The following is a 19,891-nucleotide window of genomic DNA, read 5'->3' as shown; positions in this document are numbered from 1 at the left end:
CGCATGAAAAGCGTGGAATAGATGCTGTAAAAAATTAGTCTCCACACTCAGACCTTTAATCCCACTTCCATATCTATTGCAATTTCAGACGCAAGATAAATATGTAAATATATGTTACTGTTTCAAAAGCAGGACCTTGCAAGACTGTTTATTTTCATAATAACTTCTGCCACTTATGGAATTGCAACTCTTGGAACGTTTGAAAGATTCATTCCTAGATTGGCTATGCACCCACCATCTAAATATTTAGCTACAGCAGTAACATAACCTCTTCTTTATATAGGTATACACCTGTAGGCCGCTCCTTTTTCTCTGCTCCAGAAGGCTATGATCATCCCTTGGGAGGTGGCAGGGAAGTATGGTTTGGATTTCATCAATCTGTTCGACCTGCAATGTGGAAAATGATGCTGAATATTGATGGTAAGCCAGTTCTCTGAGAGCATGGAGAAGTATGTTGTCTCTACAAATGGCTGTTGTATCGGAGTATGAAATATATACATATATAGATATAGTTCATCGCAGTAAATTTTGATAACTAATCAAAATAGTTAACATGCAAATTGTCTTGTTCTATATATTGTTCCTGCCAGCTTTTCTCCTTTGTAGATGGTGTGAGGTGTGCTGCAAATATTTTCCTTCATAATTTTTTGAATTATAGAAATACTTAAGCCCAAGAATCCAAGAGCATATGATAGAAATATTGTCTGCTAATTAGAGTAACAAGGTAGATGGGAAAGCAGGCATTACTAATGAAAGCCATGCCTTTCATCAGGCAGTGATAGGTGCATAAGCAAAATCACATTGACAGAACTTGAGTTGGTTAAATACTAACAGGTCACTGACTTTGGTATGATTTGATGGGGGAAGGCATCTTAACACTGAAATTATTTGTAATACTTGCAGTTCTGAAGAATGTCCCCCTCCCAGTTTCTGACATGAAGGTGCTTTGCTTTTAATCTTATGGCTAGAATAGACAAGGTTTAAAAGTTATAAGCAACGTACTAATTCATATTTAGGTTAAAATGCCTGTGTGAATGTTGTATTTGAGGAGTAAAACTGTTAGCGCGGGATAACTTCATTCTGTAATGTGGTTTGAAGAGGAAACCTGGTCCACTGAAACTTCTTAATTGTTGCCCATCCAGGACTAAGTACTTATAAAATGTTTTCTAATTGGTGTAGCAAGTTTGGTTACCATGGTGACAAGCTGCAGCAGGTTGAGGTTTTTGGGGGGATGCACACAAGCTATTTGTGTTCATTCAGTTAATCAGCATCTGTAGGCGTCGGCTAGCATGCGTCATGTGAAGTTGGCGGGCTGCTGGTGGTGACGCATGTCTGAAGAATGTTTTGTTATATTTGTATGGGGACATTCTGTTTGGTGCACTTGAGGCCTGGGAACCTCAAAAACGCCTCGTTAACTGTTTCACAGTCTAGTAATTCTGCTGTGCGGAAAGCATTTGAAATGTATTGCCTTGCATTCACCCACACACAGCATGGCAAAGGTGGCAACAAATTCATCCCTAAGTTAAGTAAGCCTTTATAATTTAGCAAAGTCTCAAATACCCCTAAATGCTTTTTGAGTGATGTTTTACAGTGACATCATGTTTAAAATATGGGAGGAAAAAATAATTTTGGCCGCTTGCGGTTGTATTATCATATTGCAATTGAGAAATTTATTTGGAGCGCTAAACATTCCTGAAGTCCTCCCAGTTGTGAAAACTCATTCAGGACCTTGAAACGTTATTGAGGTGTCATGATCTTACGAAGATCATTGAAACAGGACCTTATCTGCAAGCCTGTCTCCTCTCAGCTGCTTTGAGCATTCTTCAATACAATAGTCATGTGTTTTGCGCCATATGGTTGTTTGTAAGCTTTGATTTATAATGATATTTTGTCTATTGTTAACTTCTTCTTGTTAATATATTGCTGTTACAGTCCAGTGCCTTTCAGCATTTTTTTAATGCTTGTTGTATAAAATTGTGCCCTTATATGTGAATTTGAGTGCCTGCTATTTCCCCTCCCCCGAAACTAGATTAATGGCATCTTTTGGGGGGGACTTGCTTTGGAGATCTTATTAGTTTGAGAGAAACTTCAGGCTTGAGTCTAACTTGCAAGTTTAGAGTTTTGTGCAAGAATGAAAATATGGATGCTAGATGTTCTATTTCTTTGTGAGGAGAAGGAGAACTTAGGCTGGTTGAAATTTGACTGAGTGAGTAAATGTGCATAATTATTTGTGTAACTTACTATGAGACTTTTACTGTTTTGCTCACTTTGGTAGTCATGAGTTTATTACCCTACATAAGATTAATGATTACTTGTTTTCAATATGAACCCTCTAAATCAGTGTTTCCCAAAGTGGTTAATATAGAACCCCTAGTTTTTGTTTTTATTTATGTGGGCATTTGCAAAGTGTACCTTCCTTGCCGTTGAGAAACCTCTGTATTAATATATATATATTTACATTTGATGATTCCTGTTATTGGTGATTGATGATTAATAAATGTTGATTAAATATTGATATTTTTAAACTTTATTTCATTTACTTTCCTAAGAATTTGCAGGGTGGATGGGTGATGACAAAGGATCAGTAAACTGAGAAGTTTGGGGAAACTTCTTCCAAATTCATGAGATAATAATTTTAATTAGAAAATGTACTACATGGCACTTAGTTGTCCCAAAGCATAGTGATGATTTTAATGATTTCTTCTTCAAATGTATACACAGAACTAATTATTGTGTACCAATGGTTTATTTTAGCCTTCAGAAAGAAGCCATTTCATTTGCTTTTAAAGCTTTGGAAAACTTCTACTTTTTTAACTGCTCTATTTTCTGCTCTTAGTTTCTGCCACTGCCTTCTACAAAGCACAACCTGTAATTCAGTTTATGTGTGAAGTTCTCGATATTCACAACATTGACGAACAGCCACGACCTCTGACTGATTCTCACCGGGTAAAATTCACCAAAGAGATAAAGGGTAAGTAGAAAATAGAGCACTGATCCATGTAGAGTAGCTTATAATGCTCTCAGGTGCCTTTCCTCTGCTCTTCCTGAACACTCCTAAGTTCATTTAAAATGCATATGATTCTTCATCTTTTGTGCTACTCATACACTAATTTGCATGAAATGTGTGTTCTGGTAAGAGATTTGTATTCTGGAAAAGGTTGCCTTTATCCCAAACCCTGAAAATCATATAAAGAAGTCTCTAGTCCTCTTAACTGTGGAGACTTGAACATGGCTTGTCAAAAGGCCATACTGTCTAGGAGCGTACTTCTTCAACATTGTATCTTTGTCTCATAACCATTAGCCATTTTTGGCATCAACATTTGTTTCATATTTTCACTTAGTATTCCTTCAGCCACCACAGTGCTGCTGCTTGCCAAAATAAGATTCTCAGCGTACAAACTGAACTGTTGGCACTAGTAAGTGCACCTGTATAAGGTAGAAGCTCATGCTCTTCTGCTTTTGCGTCCCTCCTCTGGCACAGCCATGAAGAGGTGATTTGAAAGCTTTGACTGATAGATTCATAAAATCATAGAATCATAGAGTTGGAAGATACCCCCAAGGGTCATCTAGTCCAACCCCCTGCAATGCAGGAATCTCAACTAAAGCATCCAAGACAAATGGCCAACAGTCCTCTGTTTAAAAACCTCCAATGAGGAGGGTGGCTTCACCTCAATCACTGCACACAATGCTGCTAGAGGAAAGTGGTATAGTAGAGCCATTTTTGCCTGTAGCAGCGTGCACTCATGTTTATATGTCATGCTATTTTAGTCAAATGGCAGTTTGACAGTAAAGGTCCCGGAGCAAGCAGAGCGAGAATGCATTTATTATCTATTATGATTATGATTATTAAATTTGTATACCGTCCTTCATCCGAAGATCATAGGGCGGTTCGCAACATAAAAATACAAAATGAGAACACAAAATACATAATAAAACAAAAACAAGCCAATACCACCCCTAAAGACTTAGCTCACCAGATTTCATTGGGACACACAATTACAGATAAGAGTGAATGTATTTTGGTAATGTCATAGGTGCCAAGCCATGCAGTTTCCTGTACATTTGTACCATCTTCTCCCAGTTACCTTATGAACATGAGATCAAGTCATGTGTATGTGCTCGTGCAAAAGGGGCCCAATGGAAAGTTGGCATTATCTGTCCAAAGGTCTATTGGACCCTCTTTCCCCCCAGACTCCCTTGTTTTGCACATGAAATGAGACATTCAAAGCAACCCTTCTTTGTAGAATTGTTCCATAATAAGAAGCCTGATGGCATTCTTATTGTGCTGTACATTAATATGCATGTTCTGTTATAAAACAGCTTGTGCATGTACCATTTTGGGTGCAGCCATTCTGTGACATCAGTATTTCTCTTCCCCCTTTGTTTTCACATAGGTCTGAAGGTTGAAGTGACTCACTGTGGAACAATGAGACGAAAGTACCGTGTCTGTAACGTTACACGGAGACCTGCCAGTCATCAAACGTAAGCAAATGTTTTAAACAATTGACTGGAATGTTGCATACATGGCCACAGTAAAAATCCACCATCCAATTTTTCTAGAATTTGGAATGCATGACACTGTATTGGGTTTTTTTTTACACACACACATAACTTTATTGTGGTCCATAGACCCAAATTGCACAGTACTTTTTAAAAATACATTGTTGCTGTTGTTTTTATTTTTGTATTATTCCCTTGTATTCATGGATGCACACACTGATTTGAAGCCACTTTGTGTCCTTCCTAAGAGAGGCTCCTTAGAGGCTGGAGGGACATTACCGTAACAACTCTTGGGTTGGGGCAATTGGCTAAAATGTTTTAAATGGTTCTCATTTTGGTTCCTCTGTTTTGTTTTTGTTGGGTTGATGTTGGTTCCATTTCTGAGCACAATTCAAAGTATTGGTGCTGACCTTTAAAGCCCTAAACGGCCTCAGTCCTGTATACCTGAAGGAGCATCTCCACCCCCATTGTTCAGCCAGGACACTGAGATCCAGCGCCGAGGGCCTTCTGGTGGTTCCCTCATTGCGAGAAGTGAGGTTACAGGGAACCAGACAAAGGGCCTTCTCAGTAGTGGCACCCACCCTGTGGAACACCCTCCCTTCAGATGTGAAGGAAATAAGCAGCTATCCTATCTTTAAAAGACATCTGAAGGCAGCCCTGTTTAGGGAAGTTTTTAATATTTAATGCTGTATTGTTTTTAACACTTGATTGGGAACCGCCCAGAGTGGCTGGGGAAACTCAGCCAGATGGATGGGGTATAAATAATTTATTATTATTATTATTATTATTATTATTATTATTATTTATTAAAATGTTTAGTTTGGGGCTGGCGGTTATTTTAATTTGGGTATAACTGTAATCTGTTTATTATTGTTATTATTGGTTTCTATTGATTTATTGGTTTCTTTGTTGCTCGTATAGGATATTTTGTTTTTTTTTAATGTTTGATGCTTTGTTGTGTTTTTATATATATTGTAAGCCACCCAGAGTGGCTGGGGAAACCCAGCCAGATGGGCAGGATATAAATTTTAAAAAGTTATTTATTATTATAAGACTGACATAAAATAATGTTGTGTAACTTCCAGAAAAATCACTTAATTTTTTTCCAGAAGGCAGTTAACTCCCTCAGTTCTCCTCTGATTAAAACTCAATTTCTCTTTTCAGTTTCCCATTGCAGTTAGAAAATGGTCAGACTGTGGAGAGAACAGTAGCACAGTACTTCAGAGAAAAATACAACCTGCAGCTGAAATATCCTCATCTTCCTTGTCTACAAGTGGGACAGGAGCAGAAACACACCTATCTGCCTCTTGAAGTAATTTATTCAGAACACTGTTACTTTGCATAGCCAAAAAGGATTTACCAGATGTTTTAACTGTGTGCAGTGCAAGCAGTTTGCCAAACTTTTTATATAAAGGAAAGATTTTCTGGCTTATTTTTTAAAAAGTTAAAGCTTAATGTATACATTTTTAAAAATACACCCATTGTCTACAGCCATGCCTGCCATCTAAGGATAACTCCATTTATCTGATGAAATGAGCTTTAGTACATGAAAGCTTATGCCATAATAAACAAGGTAGTTTTTAAGGTGCCCACAGGACTCTTTATTGTGTTTAGGGCGTCTCTCTCTCTCTCTCTCTCTCTCTCTCTCTCTCTCTGTGTGTGTGTGTGTTACAAAACTAGCTTTCAAATATTTATTTATTTAAAAGCTTCACATTTAAAAATATTTAAGTGGTAAATAAAAATACAGAATAAAAGTAATATAAAAACAGATAAAGCAATATAAAAACTGAGATGCAAGTGTAAAAATGGAAAAAGCAAATCCAGTAACATAAAGATCTAATTTTATGGGTCAAGGAATGCCTTGGCAAAAGGATATGTCTTTGCAAGACATCTGAAGCGACTGATGAATGATGGTTTATGTATGGCAGGGAAGAAGGCATTCTAAGGGGAGGTGACAATTATGGAATGCACCTGTTTTCAGGTCACCACCCAGGGTGATGCTCGGTAGGATTTGGTGCAGTAAAATGCCCCCCTGCACACTTGCATTAAATAATATTGCTGAAATGAGGAAAGTTTGGGGTAAGTAGATTTTTGTGTGGAAGGATTGCAAGCTCTAGTCACTTCAAGAACTGGCTCTGACTGGTGGATTACAATGAACATATGAAGCTACCTTATTCAGTCAGATTGTTGGTTCATCTTGCCCAGTATTGTCTACTTTGACTGGTGACCACTCTTCAGAATTGCAAGCAAGAGACTCTTTCCCAGCCTTGCTTCTTGTTAATCTTTCAGCTGACAATGTTAGGGAATGAATCTGGAACCTTCTGCATGGAAGGTATGGGCTCTGTCAACTTGTCATAAGAACATAAGAAGAGCCTGCTGAATCAGCACAGCTGCCCATTTAGTCCAACATCCTTTTCTCACTCTCTAACCAGAAGCCTGTGGTAGGCCTGAAGGCAGGATCTGGACCCAATAGCACTCTTCCCACTTAGGATTATCCACTGTTGGTGTTCAGAGGCATACCTCCACTTTCAGTGAAGGTAGAATATAACCATTCAAGATTATAATCTTAGTCAACATGAATTTGTCTAATCCTCTTTTAAAGCCATTCAATTTCTCCTATGCTGAATGTTGAATCTTAGGAAGATTGATAACTTTAGGAAAGCTTTAGAAAAGCTAACTTTTGTGGAAACATGTACTGCACTGAGGTTCTTACCACATAGGAACGCTCACATTACTAGAACACAGTTCTAAAATTGCTTTGGCAGGCAATATGCTAGGTTCATAAATGATTTCAACAAATTTGTTTAATGTACATCATTAGACTGACATGTTCCATTTTTGCAGGTTTGTAACATCGTGGCAGGCCAGCGATGTATCAAGAAACTAACAGACAATCAAACATCAACCATGATAAAAGCAACAGCAAGATCTGCACCAGATAGACAAGAAGAAATCAGCAGATTGGTTAGTTTGCTTTTGAATCGGAAAGAGGACTTGTGTACCCTTGAATGGCTAATGAAGATAAAACACGGCCTTTCCTAGTTTGTTCTTAAATCCCACAGGCTCCTTTTTGCCATTTTCTCTGCTTAGTGTTGTAGAGTGTGTTGCTGCTGACGTCAAAACTGTTATGCCCACCTCTGAAATCAATTGGTGAGGACAAAACTTGGGTTAACCTACTTTGTACATGAAAGTTAGTGCAACATTTATCTCATGATCTCTGCACCAAGACCTATAAATACCAAGACCTATGGCTAATTTGTTTCTTCTATCCTTTAGTAAGATGTTTTGTATGTTTTTTTCATTTGCATGAGAAAGTTGGGTGTGATTTGCCCAAAACTGTCTGGTGGGCCAACCTTAGAGGCCTAACAGGCCTAATTAGGCCCATGGTCTGTAGGGAGTGAGTACAAACCTGGGATTATGCAAGCCAGGCTATAAATGTTATATGCCCTTGTGCAAAAGGGACCTGTTCTGGAAGGAGCTGTACTCACCCTGAAGGTGTAGATACAGAGCTTAGGGGTACTTCTGGCTCAGCTGCTGTGCTCAGTGGTGCACAGCATCTTCTAGCAGGCTTGGCTGGTGATCCAGTTGCAACCTTGTCTGCACAGGGGTAACTTAACTTCAGTTGTCTATACTCTAATAATCTCTAATTTATATTTGTTCTTGTTGTTGTTTAGTCGTTTAGTCATATCCGACTCTTCGTGACCCCATGGACCAGAGCACACCAGGCACTCCTGTCTTCCACTGCCTCCCGCAGTTTGGTCAAACTAATTTATATTAGTGCAATGCATTAAACATGGGACTGCCATTGAATACTGTTAGGAAACTGTAGAATTCAGTGACCATATTGCCAAATGGGACCAGCAGGTCTGAGTTTATTAAATCAATTCTGGCCCAACTGCAGTGGCTACTGATTAGTTTCTGGGTTCAATTCAAAGTGCTGGTTTGGACCTATAAAGCCACCATCCTCAGGACCCCAAAGACCACCTCTTCCCACTTGAACCAGCTGAGACCCTGTGGCCCTCAGAGATCCTTCTCTGTGTATCTCATCTGAGGAAGGTGTGGAGGGGTGACTACATGAGAATGGGGTTTCTCACTAGTGGTTCCCTGTTTGTGGAATGCTCTCCACAAGGAAACACACCTGGCACCTTCATGGTCACTTTTTAGGTTCTAGGCTAAGATGTTTGTATTTAATTCTGATGATTAATTAGCCAGTAATTAGCTCATCCTTCGGTAGGTATGGGTAAGATGTCTTATTCTATTGTTCAATGAACATTTTAGGAATGTTGCATTGTATGTAAATTTTTAATTTGTCTTTTAATTTATTTTACTTGTTTGTATTTCATCTTGCTGTTAAGTTGCTTTGAGATTTGTTTTTTCCTAAAGAGCCTAACAAATGCAATAAATAACAATAATAGTATGTCATCGTCTATTAAGGCTTAGATTGAACTTTTGGAAGAAACTCTGCTTATATTTAGTTGTAGATGCTTTAGATTTCTCTTAAGAAAGGGCAGCTTCCCCTCAAATGGAGCATGATAAAAGGTATGTGCTCTCCTTGCGTGCCACTGGTCTAGGAAATTTGCATGCCTTAATTTTGCCAACCTTTGAGCTTCAGCCTTAAGGGCATAGCATAGTTTTTGGTGAGCAGCCATCTTTAGTAAGTTATGAATAGTAAATAATAATGGAAATTTTTGCAAATGGCTTGTAATTTAAGGCAGCCAAGTCTGTGTTGAAGAATCACAGAAGGACCTTGTTCCACATTTGGAATACGTTGTTTGCTTTTGACTTAGAGGAGGAGAAAGGAATTGAACCCTTAAATTAGCACTTCTGCAATAACAAGTGTATTCAATATGGCTGTTTTTGGTTCCACTTTTATGCCAGGTGAGAAGTGCTAATTATGATGCCGACCCATTTGTTCAAGAATTTCAGTTTAAAGTCCGTGATGAGATGGCTCATGTGACAGGGCGTGTGCTTCCAGCTCCCATGTTGCAGTACGGAGGGCGGGTAAGAAACCCTTGTTTGTTTGTCTCCTGGTGTAATATTCAGATGGGATTCTAACTTTGATTAGCGGCTCTTCCCTTCATAGAACCGTCTGAGTTTAAACATCTGTGGAATGATTTATTGATGCACATGTTGTAAATTTCCAGTACATTAATATCTTAATTTTTTTCTCCCCGTTTATTTCCATAGAATCGAACAGTTGCAACACCAAGTCATGGTGTGTGGGATATGCGGGGAAAACAGTTTCATACTGGTGTGGAAATCAAGATGTGGGCAATTGCTTGCTTTGCAACACAGAGACAATGTCGTGAAGAAATACTGAAGTAAGCCACCTGTTAATGAGGCAGTGAGCTGTTTCTCCCTTCCTTCCCCTGCCCTCATGTTACACAGTTTTTATTGCATGGCAGGTCACCGATTAGAAGAGGGTATGAGTTTTGTGCTTCTGCCTTAAAACCTGTGAAGCTGTCCAACCTTTGCTGCTGACATTGCTCACAAATGGGATCTATTTACCCAAAAGCTGCCTTGTTGCTGACAACCTGTTTTTCGCAGCTTTACTTTTTAGTTTATGATTGAAATTCACTGGATAGTTTTGACATTGTGGCAAGGAGGGGCTGAATGAAGGGTTAACGGTGTGAGATGGGCAGTAGCACCTGAGCAGGACAGTTTCTGGGGAGCTGTTCTCACTTGTTTTTCTTCAGTTCTCTCGAACTGTTCCACCTGCTGTTCCGCTATGCTGCAGTTGCAGCATCTTGGAGGCCGTGCCAACTTAACTGCAGCATGGCAATATATTTTAAGATTTTATTATATAGTAAAACAGTAACCATTGGCTACAAAAATTGGCCACAAAGCCTCTCCTTTGTGTGTAGTTTCTCCTTTAGCAGCCCCTGACAGCCTTATGTGTGGTTAAAAGCTGTGCTGGCAACGCTTTTAATCATGTGTAATGCAAACCAGTGATCAACAGGAACTTGAAACAACATTTTAAATGGACTTGAGAGTGGTACCATCATAACCATAAATCTTGTTGAAGGCTCTCACAACAGAAAGAAGTAGGTAGAAAGTATGTGATCTATGCACCCACAACTTTAGGGAAGAAAAAGGTATTCAGGCTTTTGGGGGGGGGTATGCTTAGTTTCTATTGGTAGATGTTCATTATTCCTCCTTCAGAAAGCTTTCCATTTTTTGCCAGGGGTTTTACAGACCAGCTGCGCAAAATTTCCAAGGATGCAGGAATGCCAATCCAAGGTCAACCATGCTTCTGTAAATATGCACAAGGTGCCGACAGTGTGGAGCCTATGTTCCGACACCTTAAAAACACATATTCTGGGCTCCAGCTCATCATAGTCATCCTACCAGGGAAAACACCAGTGTATGGTAAATAAATATTAAAGTTGTATTTTGGTTCAGCTTGTGTTTGATCGCTTCTGTTTTCAAACTTTCAAACGGCAATCTTAGCATAGCAAGTTGCTGTAAGAAATGGCCAGTTGGACATGCAACATAGGTCAGACTTGTTGTATGTGTCTTGCTATTTTGCGAGGCTGAGAACTAGACAAGCTGGAAGAGAGGGGGAATGTTGTTCAGGATAAGATAAAACTCTTGCCTGGAAGGAGAGCTTTGCATTCATATTTTCAAGGAAGGAGAAACTTTTGTCTTGGGTTTTCTTTCTCCTGTTGATCTCTCTCATTCCAGCTAAGCCTCATTGCTTTCCTCCCTATTAGCTGCTAGGGAAGGTTAGCTCCATATGAAGAAAAGCAGATCAGCTCCTCTTGTCAGCATAAGTTCAATTCTCTCCAATTTTCTCTGCCTATCAGGAGGGAACCTCCTTCTTCAAAGTACTGAAGATATAGAGTTGTGCTGCTTTTTAATATTGTACCTTTCTCTTGACATCCTGTGCATTGGGCATGACTTAGTGAGTTGACATTGCAGGGACAGATTTTAGAACTGTGCTGTGGTGTAAAATATTGAAGTCCCTTCATATCAATTCTTGTTTCTCAGCCGAGGTGAAGCGTGTGGGGGACACACTTTTGGGGATGGCCACGCAGTGTGTCCAAGTCAAGAATGTCATAAAAACATCTCCTCAAACCCTCTCTAACTTGTGCCTAAAGATTAACGTAAAACTGGGAGGAATCAACAACATCCTTGTACCTCATCAACGGTAAGAATCCTACCTTAATGATAAGGCAATTGTCAGAATTGTGTACTCTGTAGAACTTAAGGGAATTGCTCCCCCCCCCCCGATGTGGCATGAAATGATCAATTGAATTAAGCAATTAAAAACCACAAACGTCTGAGTTCCAGGGCGTTTGGGATCCAAGGTATGACTGTACAGACATAATAAATATTTGTATTTTTTGTAGCTGTTATCTTATTGAAAACTTTAATAAGAAACAGGGTTTGACACAGCTAAATCTAAGTGATTTGGGGAACTTTATAATTTAAAATTTTGATAATTTGGTAACCTTAGATGTTCTTGATGGTTTTGTGTTAATCATATTGTAAGGGCTATTGGCTGTTATCAATAAAAATCTGACTGATTAGATTGCAAAAATAAATAAATACATGCAATCAATTTGAAAGGTACATTTTAGGAGCTTGGACCCCATTTTGCAGGATAATTTTTGTCTGATCTGTCTGGATTTCTATAGCAACCATATCCCTTATATATAATATAATTATTCCTAGCATCCAGTAAGTAACAGTTTTTGTCCCCACTATTCAAAGAATAAATTGTACCATGAATCAATTTCAAAAACCTATCCCTGAGGAATTATACAGCAAGCAGTACAATTCACAGTGAGCAATATTGTCCACCTCTCTCTGGCCACACGATTTGAGTCATCAGCTCCAGTCACAGGAATGTGAGACTGACTGTAAGATGCCCTCTGACTTGCACATCTTTAGTAAGCCCATGTGTTCAGAGCTTCCCTGCCTCCTACAGCAATGTGGAGTGTTTGTTTTTATTTATTTTAAGTAGAGGAAGTCTGGTACATCCAAAATCTGCTACGTGTTCTAAAAAACTAAACTCTGGCATTTTAATTTTCTGTATGAAGATTTCTAGACTCTGTGGATGCATTTCAGGAATAGTTGCTTACCTTCTAGAATGTGAGGTGCATAGTCTAGGACCCTTCTGAGGAAGGCGGTAGATGAAGTTTGGGGTTGAGATTGACATGTCACTTTTTTTTTTAAAGACCTTCTGTGTTCCAACAACCAGTGATTTTCTTGGGAGCAGATGTTACTCATCCACCTGCTGGGGATGGAAAGAAGCCATCTATCGCTGCTGTGAGTTGCATTCACATTTGTGTGTGCCCCCCACCCAACCTTCATTGAATACCTTAGTTATGAGAGAGTGAAAGAGAGAGAATGTTCACAGGGATTGACTGCCTTAAATAGGCCCCTTGTCTCTGTCTCATTAGTTCTCCATGCCTAATACAAAATGACTGTTGCTTGGGGTTCCAGGGCTAACCATGCGCAAGATGGAGCATTATTATGAATCATAAAGGTTCAGTTTGCACTTATGTAATGCTGCACCATCCTCTTTGCACAAACAGGAAGAAGCCAAAGCAAATCCTTGGGCTTTCACACTACCCTCTCCTCTTGCACAGTGAGGAAAAGGACCACCTTCATTTATGGCACACTGTTTGAAAACCACTGCACTAAATCATCATTTAGTATTTTCAGTGAATGAAGCCAGTGTATAGATAATAACATCGTGATAGCTGTGAGAAGAAGGCAGATCTGGATCAGCTGGTAGATATCCAGTTCATTTGCAATTGATCAGCAAGGATTTCTGACTCCCCATTTTTTAACAAAACCAACATCAGCAACAGAATGAATCCCACCACCCAACAAAATAATACTGCTGAAATGAAGAAAGCTTGGGGTAACCAGAAATAGATTTTGCGTGTGAAAGATCTGGGAGGCTTGGTTTGGCACTGATACTCAAAACTGTTGCTAGACTCAGAATTAGGCAGTGGAAGACAGGAGTGCCTGGCGTGCTCTGGTCCATGGGGTCACGAAGAGTCGGACACGACTAAACAACAACAACAAGAACATGTCTTTTACGCAAATACTAGTTGGTGGATCTTGAGGTTATAGTAAAAAAGCAGATTCCACAAGATCTCTTAACCCATGCATTATGATCACCAGTTCTATCAGATTCAGTTTTGTCCAAGTGGGTGTGTTTGCTGTGTGTATGTCATGAGAGCTCCACTAGATGTGTATGACAAATTAGCCATGCATTATTCACATGGCGAATGAAGCACAGTTGTTTAGACCTCAGTGGATAAAACATACTGCATCCTTAAATGTGGATGACTTTCCAGGCTTTTATACAGCAAAATTTAGTAATAAGCTGTTTTCGCAGCTTTTCGCAGCTGTCACTCTCTGAAGGCTTGTGCTTCCTGTTGGGGAAAACTATTTACACTGATTAGAGAAAGTGTTGTCTGTCTGGAGCGATCATTTTTCTTCATGTGCCTCTCTTGTTTTAGGTTGTAGGTAGTATGGATGCCCATCCAAGCAGGTACTGTGCCACAGTGAGAGTTCAAAAACCCCGCCAGGAGATCATCCAAGACTTGGCCTCCATGGTTCGAGAACTTCTCATCCAGTTCTACAAGTCAACACGCTTCAAGCCGACACGAATAATTTTCTACCGTGATGGGGTGTCAGAAGGGCAGTTTCGACAGGTGTTTATGTCCCACAACTTTTACCATAAAAGGGCCCTTAGAGCAGATTACGGCGCTTATAAAACCATTTTTCCAAGGGTCATAATTTGGCCCGCAAGCCCATTTCCCCCAAGTGACACCTGATGTAACATGTGATGCCATGTGTGAGGAAGGGGACAACATGACTGCAAAGAAGCAACTGGGAACCTTAAAATGTGCTCCTGGTAGTTCCTTGGCATTTTAATTTGGCAACAAATGCAAGGCTTGGAGTGTAGCTGATCCCTTTCAGAAGCAGAGATTGAACACAGCGCTAGTCAGCTTGATCACAGCGGCTTCAAGTTTCACTGTGATCAGCTACACTTCAGAGTATCGGAAGCTTTCAAGTGTAGCCAGTCCAAGAGTTGATGTCAAACTCTGCTTTGATTTCCTGGGATTTTCCTTGGCAGCACAGCTTCAACTTCAAAGGAAAAATGGGTCACCTGATGTCATGGTGACATAAGGTTCTTGAGAGTGGGGTGCTCCTGTCAAAGTGGGAATACTTAGAAAGGTGGGCTGTTCAGAACCGGACCATTCAGTCAGGTCCTAGTCCCCCACAGAATTCAGTGGCCAAGTTGCATGATGGTTTGAGAATATAACACCAATCCTTGCCCTACTGCACTGGCTGCCATTTAGTATCCAGGCCCAATTAAAGAGATGGTTTTGACCTATAAAACCTTAAATGGTTCTACCCTTTAAAGACTACCTCTCCCCATATGAACCAATACTGCAGTCATCCTCTGAGGCCCTTTTGTGCCTCCTCTACGAGAAATCCGGAGGGTGGCAATGTAAGAATGGGGCTTTTCTCCAGGGGCTCCTCATTTGTGGAATGCTGTCCCCAGGGAGGCTCTTCTGGAGCTTTCATTAGGCTCCAGATGAAAACACTCCTCTTCTCCCAGTCCTTTGGCTAATTAAACAACATATTACTTTAAAACTGCCAGGGGGTGGCAATTGTGTTTTGTTTGTTAAATATTTATGTGTTGTATACATAAACTGCCCTTTGATCCTTACATGAAGGGCTGTATATAAACTTAATAAATAATAAACTCCACTTTAAATATTTTAAATAGCTATAATATGTTCTAACATGTTTGGTTGAACTGGTCACAGGTCTTCTGACCCTTCCAGGTCCATCTCCATTCTCCCTTTATTGCCCTCAGCTCCTTGGGAAATCATGGAGATGGCTGGAGTCCACTAACTGGAAGAGGGCATTAAAAGCAATCATGCTAGTCACTAGGCCATTTATTCTTTCCAAAGATTAGCCCAGGACTTGTACACACACACACACACACACACGGTTACTCTGGGAAGCCTGCAAGTAGAGCCTAAAGGCAACAGTCCTCTTAGCAACTGGTGTTCAAAGGGTAACCTGGAGGTCGCATATACTATCATTAGCACAAATTAGTAGATCTGTCCTCTGTGAATCTATCTAATCCCATTTTAAAATTGTTCTTGATGCTGGCCATCATCACCTCTTATGGCAGTAAATTAATTATGCACCATGTGAATTACTTGATTGTGTCTGGCCTGACCCTCCTGCCAATTGGCTTTTCACAAAATGTTTCTCAGTGTCTAACAAATCTAAACCCCACCTCCTGACATTACTCCACTCATATATTGACACCCCATGTCCTTAACACCCCATGTCCAGTGGTCTTGCATATGAAATAGGTAGCATTTGTGAGAATTCTACAATAGGGGTTGTAGGTTGCATCACCTTACCTAACAATTGTCATTGCTGCTAGTATGCACTACAATACTGATTCCACCCAGCCTATCTAGCCAATATGTGATGCCTGCAACCTTTGATATGCATTAAATGCACCCACCAAAACCCATCTCTCTGTATGCCTAATTATCAAATTGACCATTACAAGGAGCCCTAGAAGATGTTTATTTGTCACCCAAGGAATACTTCCTTTGTAAAGGAGTGTTTTCCTCTTCCTCAGAAAGATGCTCTCCTTCCTCGAGACCCTCATTCTCCATGCCAGCAGAGGAGCTGTCAGCTTGGCAGCAGGACGTTTCTATTATGTCCCTGATGTGTCAGGACCAAGTAGTGATCCATCCACAACAATGGAACTACATTAAGTTCCCCACAATGAGATCACCCTCCTTCTACCCAGCACAAAGCACCATATCAAATACATGACCTGTCGCCTGGGTGGGACTTGATACTGGTTGTTTAAACACACTTGTTCTAATAACTGCACCAGGATGCTAGCTTCCAGATTGAACTGCAAGTCCAGCCCAAATCTGTATAAATCTATATTGTCTGTTTTGCAGTTCTGCTATACATAGACCTTGGAAGTTCTAAACCAGCAAATATATAATGTCTTCTACATTTTAGTAGACTTAAAAGTTAGACACACTTCAAATGTATGTGTTTGTCTCTGTAATAGAATTAAGTAGTGTATGTATTTTTTTAAATTGTTAATTTATCATGAAGACTCGGGGGTGGGGGGAGAATACTAGCAGCATCCACCTATACAACAAATAAACAAGGATCTGGAATTTGAAGTGTACCCTTTAACTACTAATGTTTCAAGAAATAAATTTCTAATTTCATATTTTTAAATTAAAATAACATAAATTAGTAAAATGTCCATACCTTTATACCTCAAAACATTAAGATCGGTGAAGCAATGAGTTTTTTTCTAGAATGTTCAGTAAAAGGCTTGCAGTGTGCCATAAAGTTGTCTTGCTGTTACCTTTCCCCTTTTATTCTTAAATATATCAGTTTTTCTACTAGAGCAAATTCTGAGAGGTTTTCCATCCACTCATTTGTTGCGGTTTTCTTTGTGATCTTGGTTTCTTTTCACATAAGAATTTGATTTAAGTGTCCTGTTTTATTTTCTATTTGAGAGTAAGCTAACCATTCTGTTTCTGCACTATAGGTGTTGTATTATGAGCTGCTAGCAATTAGAGAGGCCTGTATCAGTCTCGAAAAGGATTACCAGCCTGGCATAACATATATTGTTGTTCAGAAGAGGCATCATACAAGGCTGTTTTGTGCTGATCGGACAGAAAGGGTAAGACTTGTCTAATTTGAGTGTAGTTGCTTCCAAATGGATGATTGAAGAAAGTATAATCTATCATTATTAGCATGTATATAGTGGTTTAGAACTTTCACAGCACTTCAGATGAATCATCTTGTTGTAATCCTTACAACAGTCCTATAAGATAGCCCATTATGATTTCCCCCTGTCGTAGATGGGATTGAGAGGCTGACAAATGATGGTAGAGGCAAAATTTCAATGGAGGATGTCCTGATTCATAGCATGGTACAACAGCTTAATTCCCCCACTTTGTAAATGCTTCAATGAGGAGCCATAGCACAATGGCAGAGTAACAACTTTGCTTGCAGAAGGTCCCCAGTTCAGTCACTCCAGTGAAAAACATCTTCAGCAGCAGGGCTTACTAAAGCCCCTGTACGAGACCTTGACAATCTGCTGAGTATCTAGATATCAGGCTAGATGGGCCTATGGGTCTGGTCTGATAGAAAGCTATATGTTTCTATTCTTCCAAGTTTACTGTTTGATTTCAAAGGCAAGCAAAATTGACTGATACAAAATGGCATTCCAACTTCATTTTGTTGTGAACCTCACCTCTATGTTAACAACAGACTTTATTCCAGCTGCCAGCCTCTTTGCACCATCAGGTTACAAGTCTGGTGTCAGCAGCCCAGTTCTGGACTTGCTTTCATGCACAAAAACTAGGAGAAGCTGATGTTAAAAGTTGAATCAAATAAAAGCAGATTTTTCAGTATTTTATATCATGTGTTCATTGCATAATTATCAAACTAACATTTTTGTTCCTCTTCTGTGGAAATGCATTCTTTTCTAGGTTGGAAGAAGTGGGAACATCCCAGCTGGAACAACTGTAGATACGGATATCACACATCCTTATGAATTTGATTTTTACCTCTGTAGCCATGCAGGAATACAGGTAGGAACTAAAGCACAAACCTACTTGACTCAGTCTGGGTTTGGTACCATTCGTGAGCAGACATGAGTGGTAGTATAAGTGAATCTGCAGGGTGCTTTCTATTTAAACCAGTTTTTTAAAACAACCAAGGCTGACTTAAAGCAAACTTTTTATGACTTGAGCTTTTTTCCCAAGTGTGTACCCTTTAGATTTGCCATGGAACAAAAATGTCATATTAGCCAGGAATGTATTCTCAAAATGTTTGGCTCACACACTAAATCTTTTCTGCGACATCTGAAGACAGAAAATGTGTTAGGAATTGTCCCCTGGAAGCTCTGCTATGGCTCCAGCATTTGCTGTTCCGTGCTTGTATTCACCCATATACCTTTCGGAAGCTGCAGAAAATATGTAATTGCTGTGCTTCATAAATTTGTAACTGAAGCAGCTTGGCATCAAGCTCTTACAAAGTAAATTTGTTTAGTTATGCCAAGGCTCCTTAAAACTATCCTCAGCCTCTGATTATGGGCTGTATCCAATGTAGCAGCAAGTTACTTGTCTTGATCTGCTGGTGAAAAACTTTGTGCCAGTGGATCATTGTTGCACCAGAGAATGCATAAACTGGTTGCTAGTAAGTTAGTTGCTAACACAACTGTTGCATTGGTTTTCTCTGTTGTGCAGCATGAAAAGTCGCACAAGAGCCATTGCACTGGTGAATGATACAGCCCTATATTTTAGCACTTGGAAGTGTTCATTTGAAATAAGTGACAGGATAGGACTGTGGTGGTGTTCTGCAGGATGCTAATGTGCTGCAGTGCCAAGAGTGTGCAAGGGTGGGGCTACAGCAAGATGGAATCCCCTTTTCACATTAATAAGAACTGTATTCTCAGGAACACAGTCAATATCCTTGGCATACAAAAACATTTGCTGTTCAGTTTAATTTGTATAGAAATGTGATGCAGAAAGTTAATTGGGCATTTGAACTGATGTTTCATTCTCCCTAGGGTACCAGCCGTCCCTCACATTATCATGTATTGTGGGATGATAACTGTTTTACTGCAGACGAACTTCAGCTGCTAACTTACCAGCTCTGCCACACCTATGTGCGCTGCACGCGATCCGTGTCTATACCTGCACCAGCGTATTATGCTCACCTGGTGGCATTCAGAGCAAGATATCACCTTGTAGACAAAGAACATGACAGGTAAGAGTAGCGTTGCCAGATCACTTGGCTTCTCTGACCTCTGGGCTAGTTGCCAGAATTTTTTGTGTTAAAGTATGGCATTTGATCTCATTGCAGACTTGTTCCAAACTAGATTTTAAAAAAAATAATAGTAAAGGTCAACAGCATCATTTTCACATGTTTAAACAGTATAGTCAACACATGTGCACTAGGGTGCCTGGTTGTTTAGCTCAGTCCTAGCACATTGTTTCATGCTGCTGCATATGAAACCACCGAGTATAGTCAGAGTTAGCCTACAAGAATGATCCATTAATTTTACTTTTTTGTGCAACCCTGATTGGATTTTGAGAGGTAATTAGGGGTGTGTGCATGCTCCATGGAGACCACATGCATAATTAGACCCCTTTGGGCATTGCCCTGTCTCTCCCACCTCAACTAGCAAACCATCAAATGTGCATGATTAAATGTGTACAGAGTTCTACAGAAATGGCAGCAGGCAAGCCAGTTAGCAATGAAGTCCATTGAGGTAAAGTCGTCATGATTGCCAATCTGTCCTTTATAAATCTAGCACTGTTATAAATATGACTCAGAGTTC

At 39.9% G+C, this 19,891-nt stretch overlaps 1 protein-coding gene across 3 annotated transcripts in view; it reads left to right on the top strand.

The window, feature by feature from the left end:
- Positions 1 to 19,891, top strand: part of AGO3 (argonaute RISC catalytic component 3) — a 61,393-nt gene that overhangs the window by 26,612 nt on the left and 14,890 nt on the right. For 2 of the 3 annotated variants that reach the window (XM_083453287.1, XM_083453286.1), the window contains exons 5-18: positions 284 to 420; positions 2,837 to 2,971; positions 4,395 to 4,482; positions 5,665 to 5,812; positions 7,345 to 7,464; positions 9,379 to 9,501; positions 9,688 to 9,821; positions 10,685 to 10,869; positions 11,491 to 11,650; positions 12,684 to 12,774; positions 13,983 to 14,177; positions 17,087 to 17,221; positions 18,036 to 18,137; positions 19,118 to 19,317. In XM_083453287.1, the coding sequence (XP_083309413.1) occupies positions 284 to 420; positions 2,837 to 2,971; positions 4,395 to 4,482; positions 5,665 to 5,812; positions 7,345 to 7,464; positions 9,379 to 9,501; positions 9,688 to 9,821; positions 10,685 to 10,869; positions 11,491 to 11,650; positions 12,684 to 12,774; positions 13,983 to 14,177; positions 17,087 to 17,221; positions 18,036 to 18,137; positions 19,118 to 19,317 (1,953 nt within the window). Of the gene's footprint in view, positions 1 to 283; positions 421 to 2,836; positions 2,972 to 4,394; positions 4,483 to 5,664; positions 5,813 to 7,344; positions 7,465 to 9,378; positions 9,502 to 9,687; positions 9,822 to 10,684; positions 10,870 to 11,490; positions 11,651 to 12,683; positions 12,775 to 13,982; positions 14,178 to 16,141; positions 17,222 to 18,035; positions 18,138 to 19,117; positions 19,318 to 19,891 lie in introns of all 3 variants that reach the window. The other variant, XR_014514393.1, reaches the window with a different exon arrangement.

Source organism: Podarcis tiliguerta (genome assembly GCF_965153285.1).
Source record: "Podarcis tiliguerta genome assembly, chromosome: 8".
Lineage (NCBI taxonomy): Eukaryota > Metazoa > Chordata > Lepidosauria > Squamata > Lacertidae > Podarcis > Podarcis tiliguerta.
Note: the sequence above shows the minus strand (reverse complement) of the source record. Positions and strands in the feature narration are given on the sequence as shown.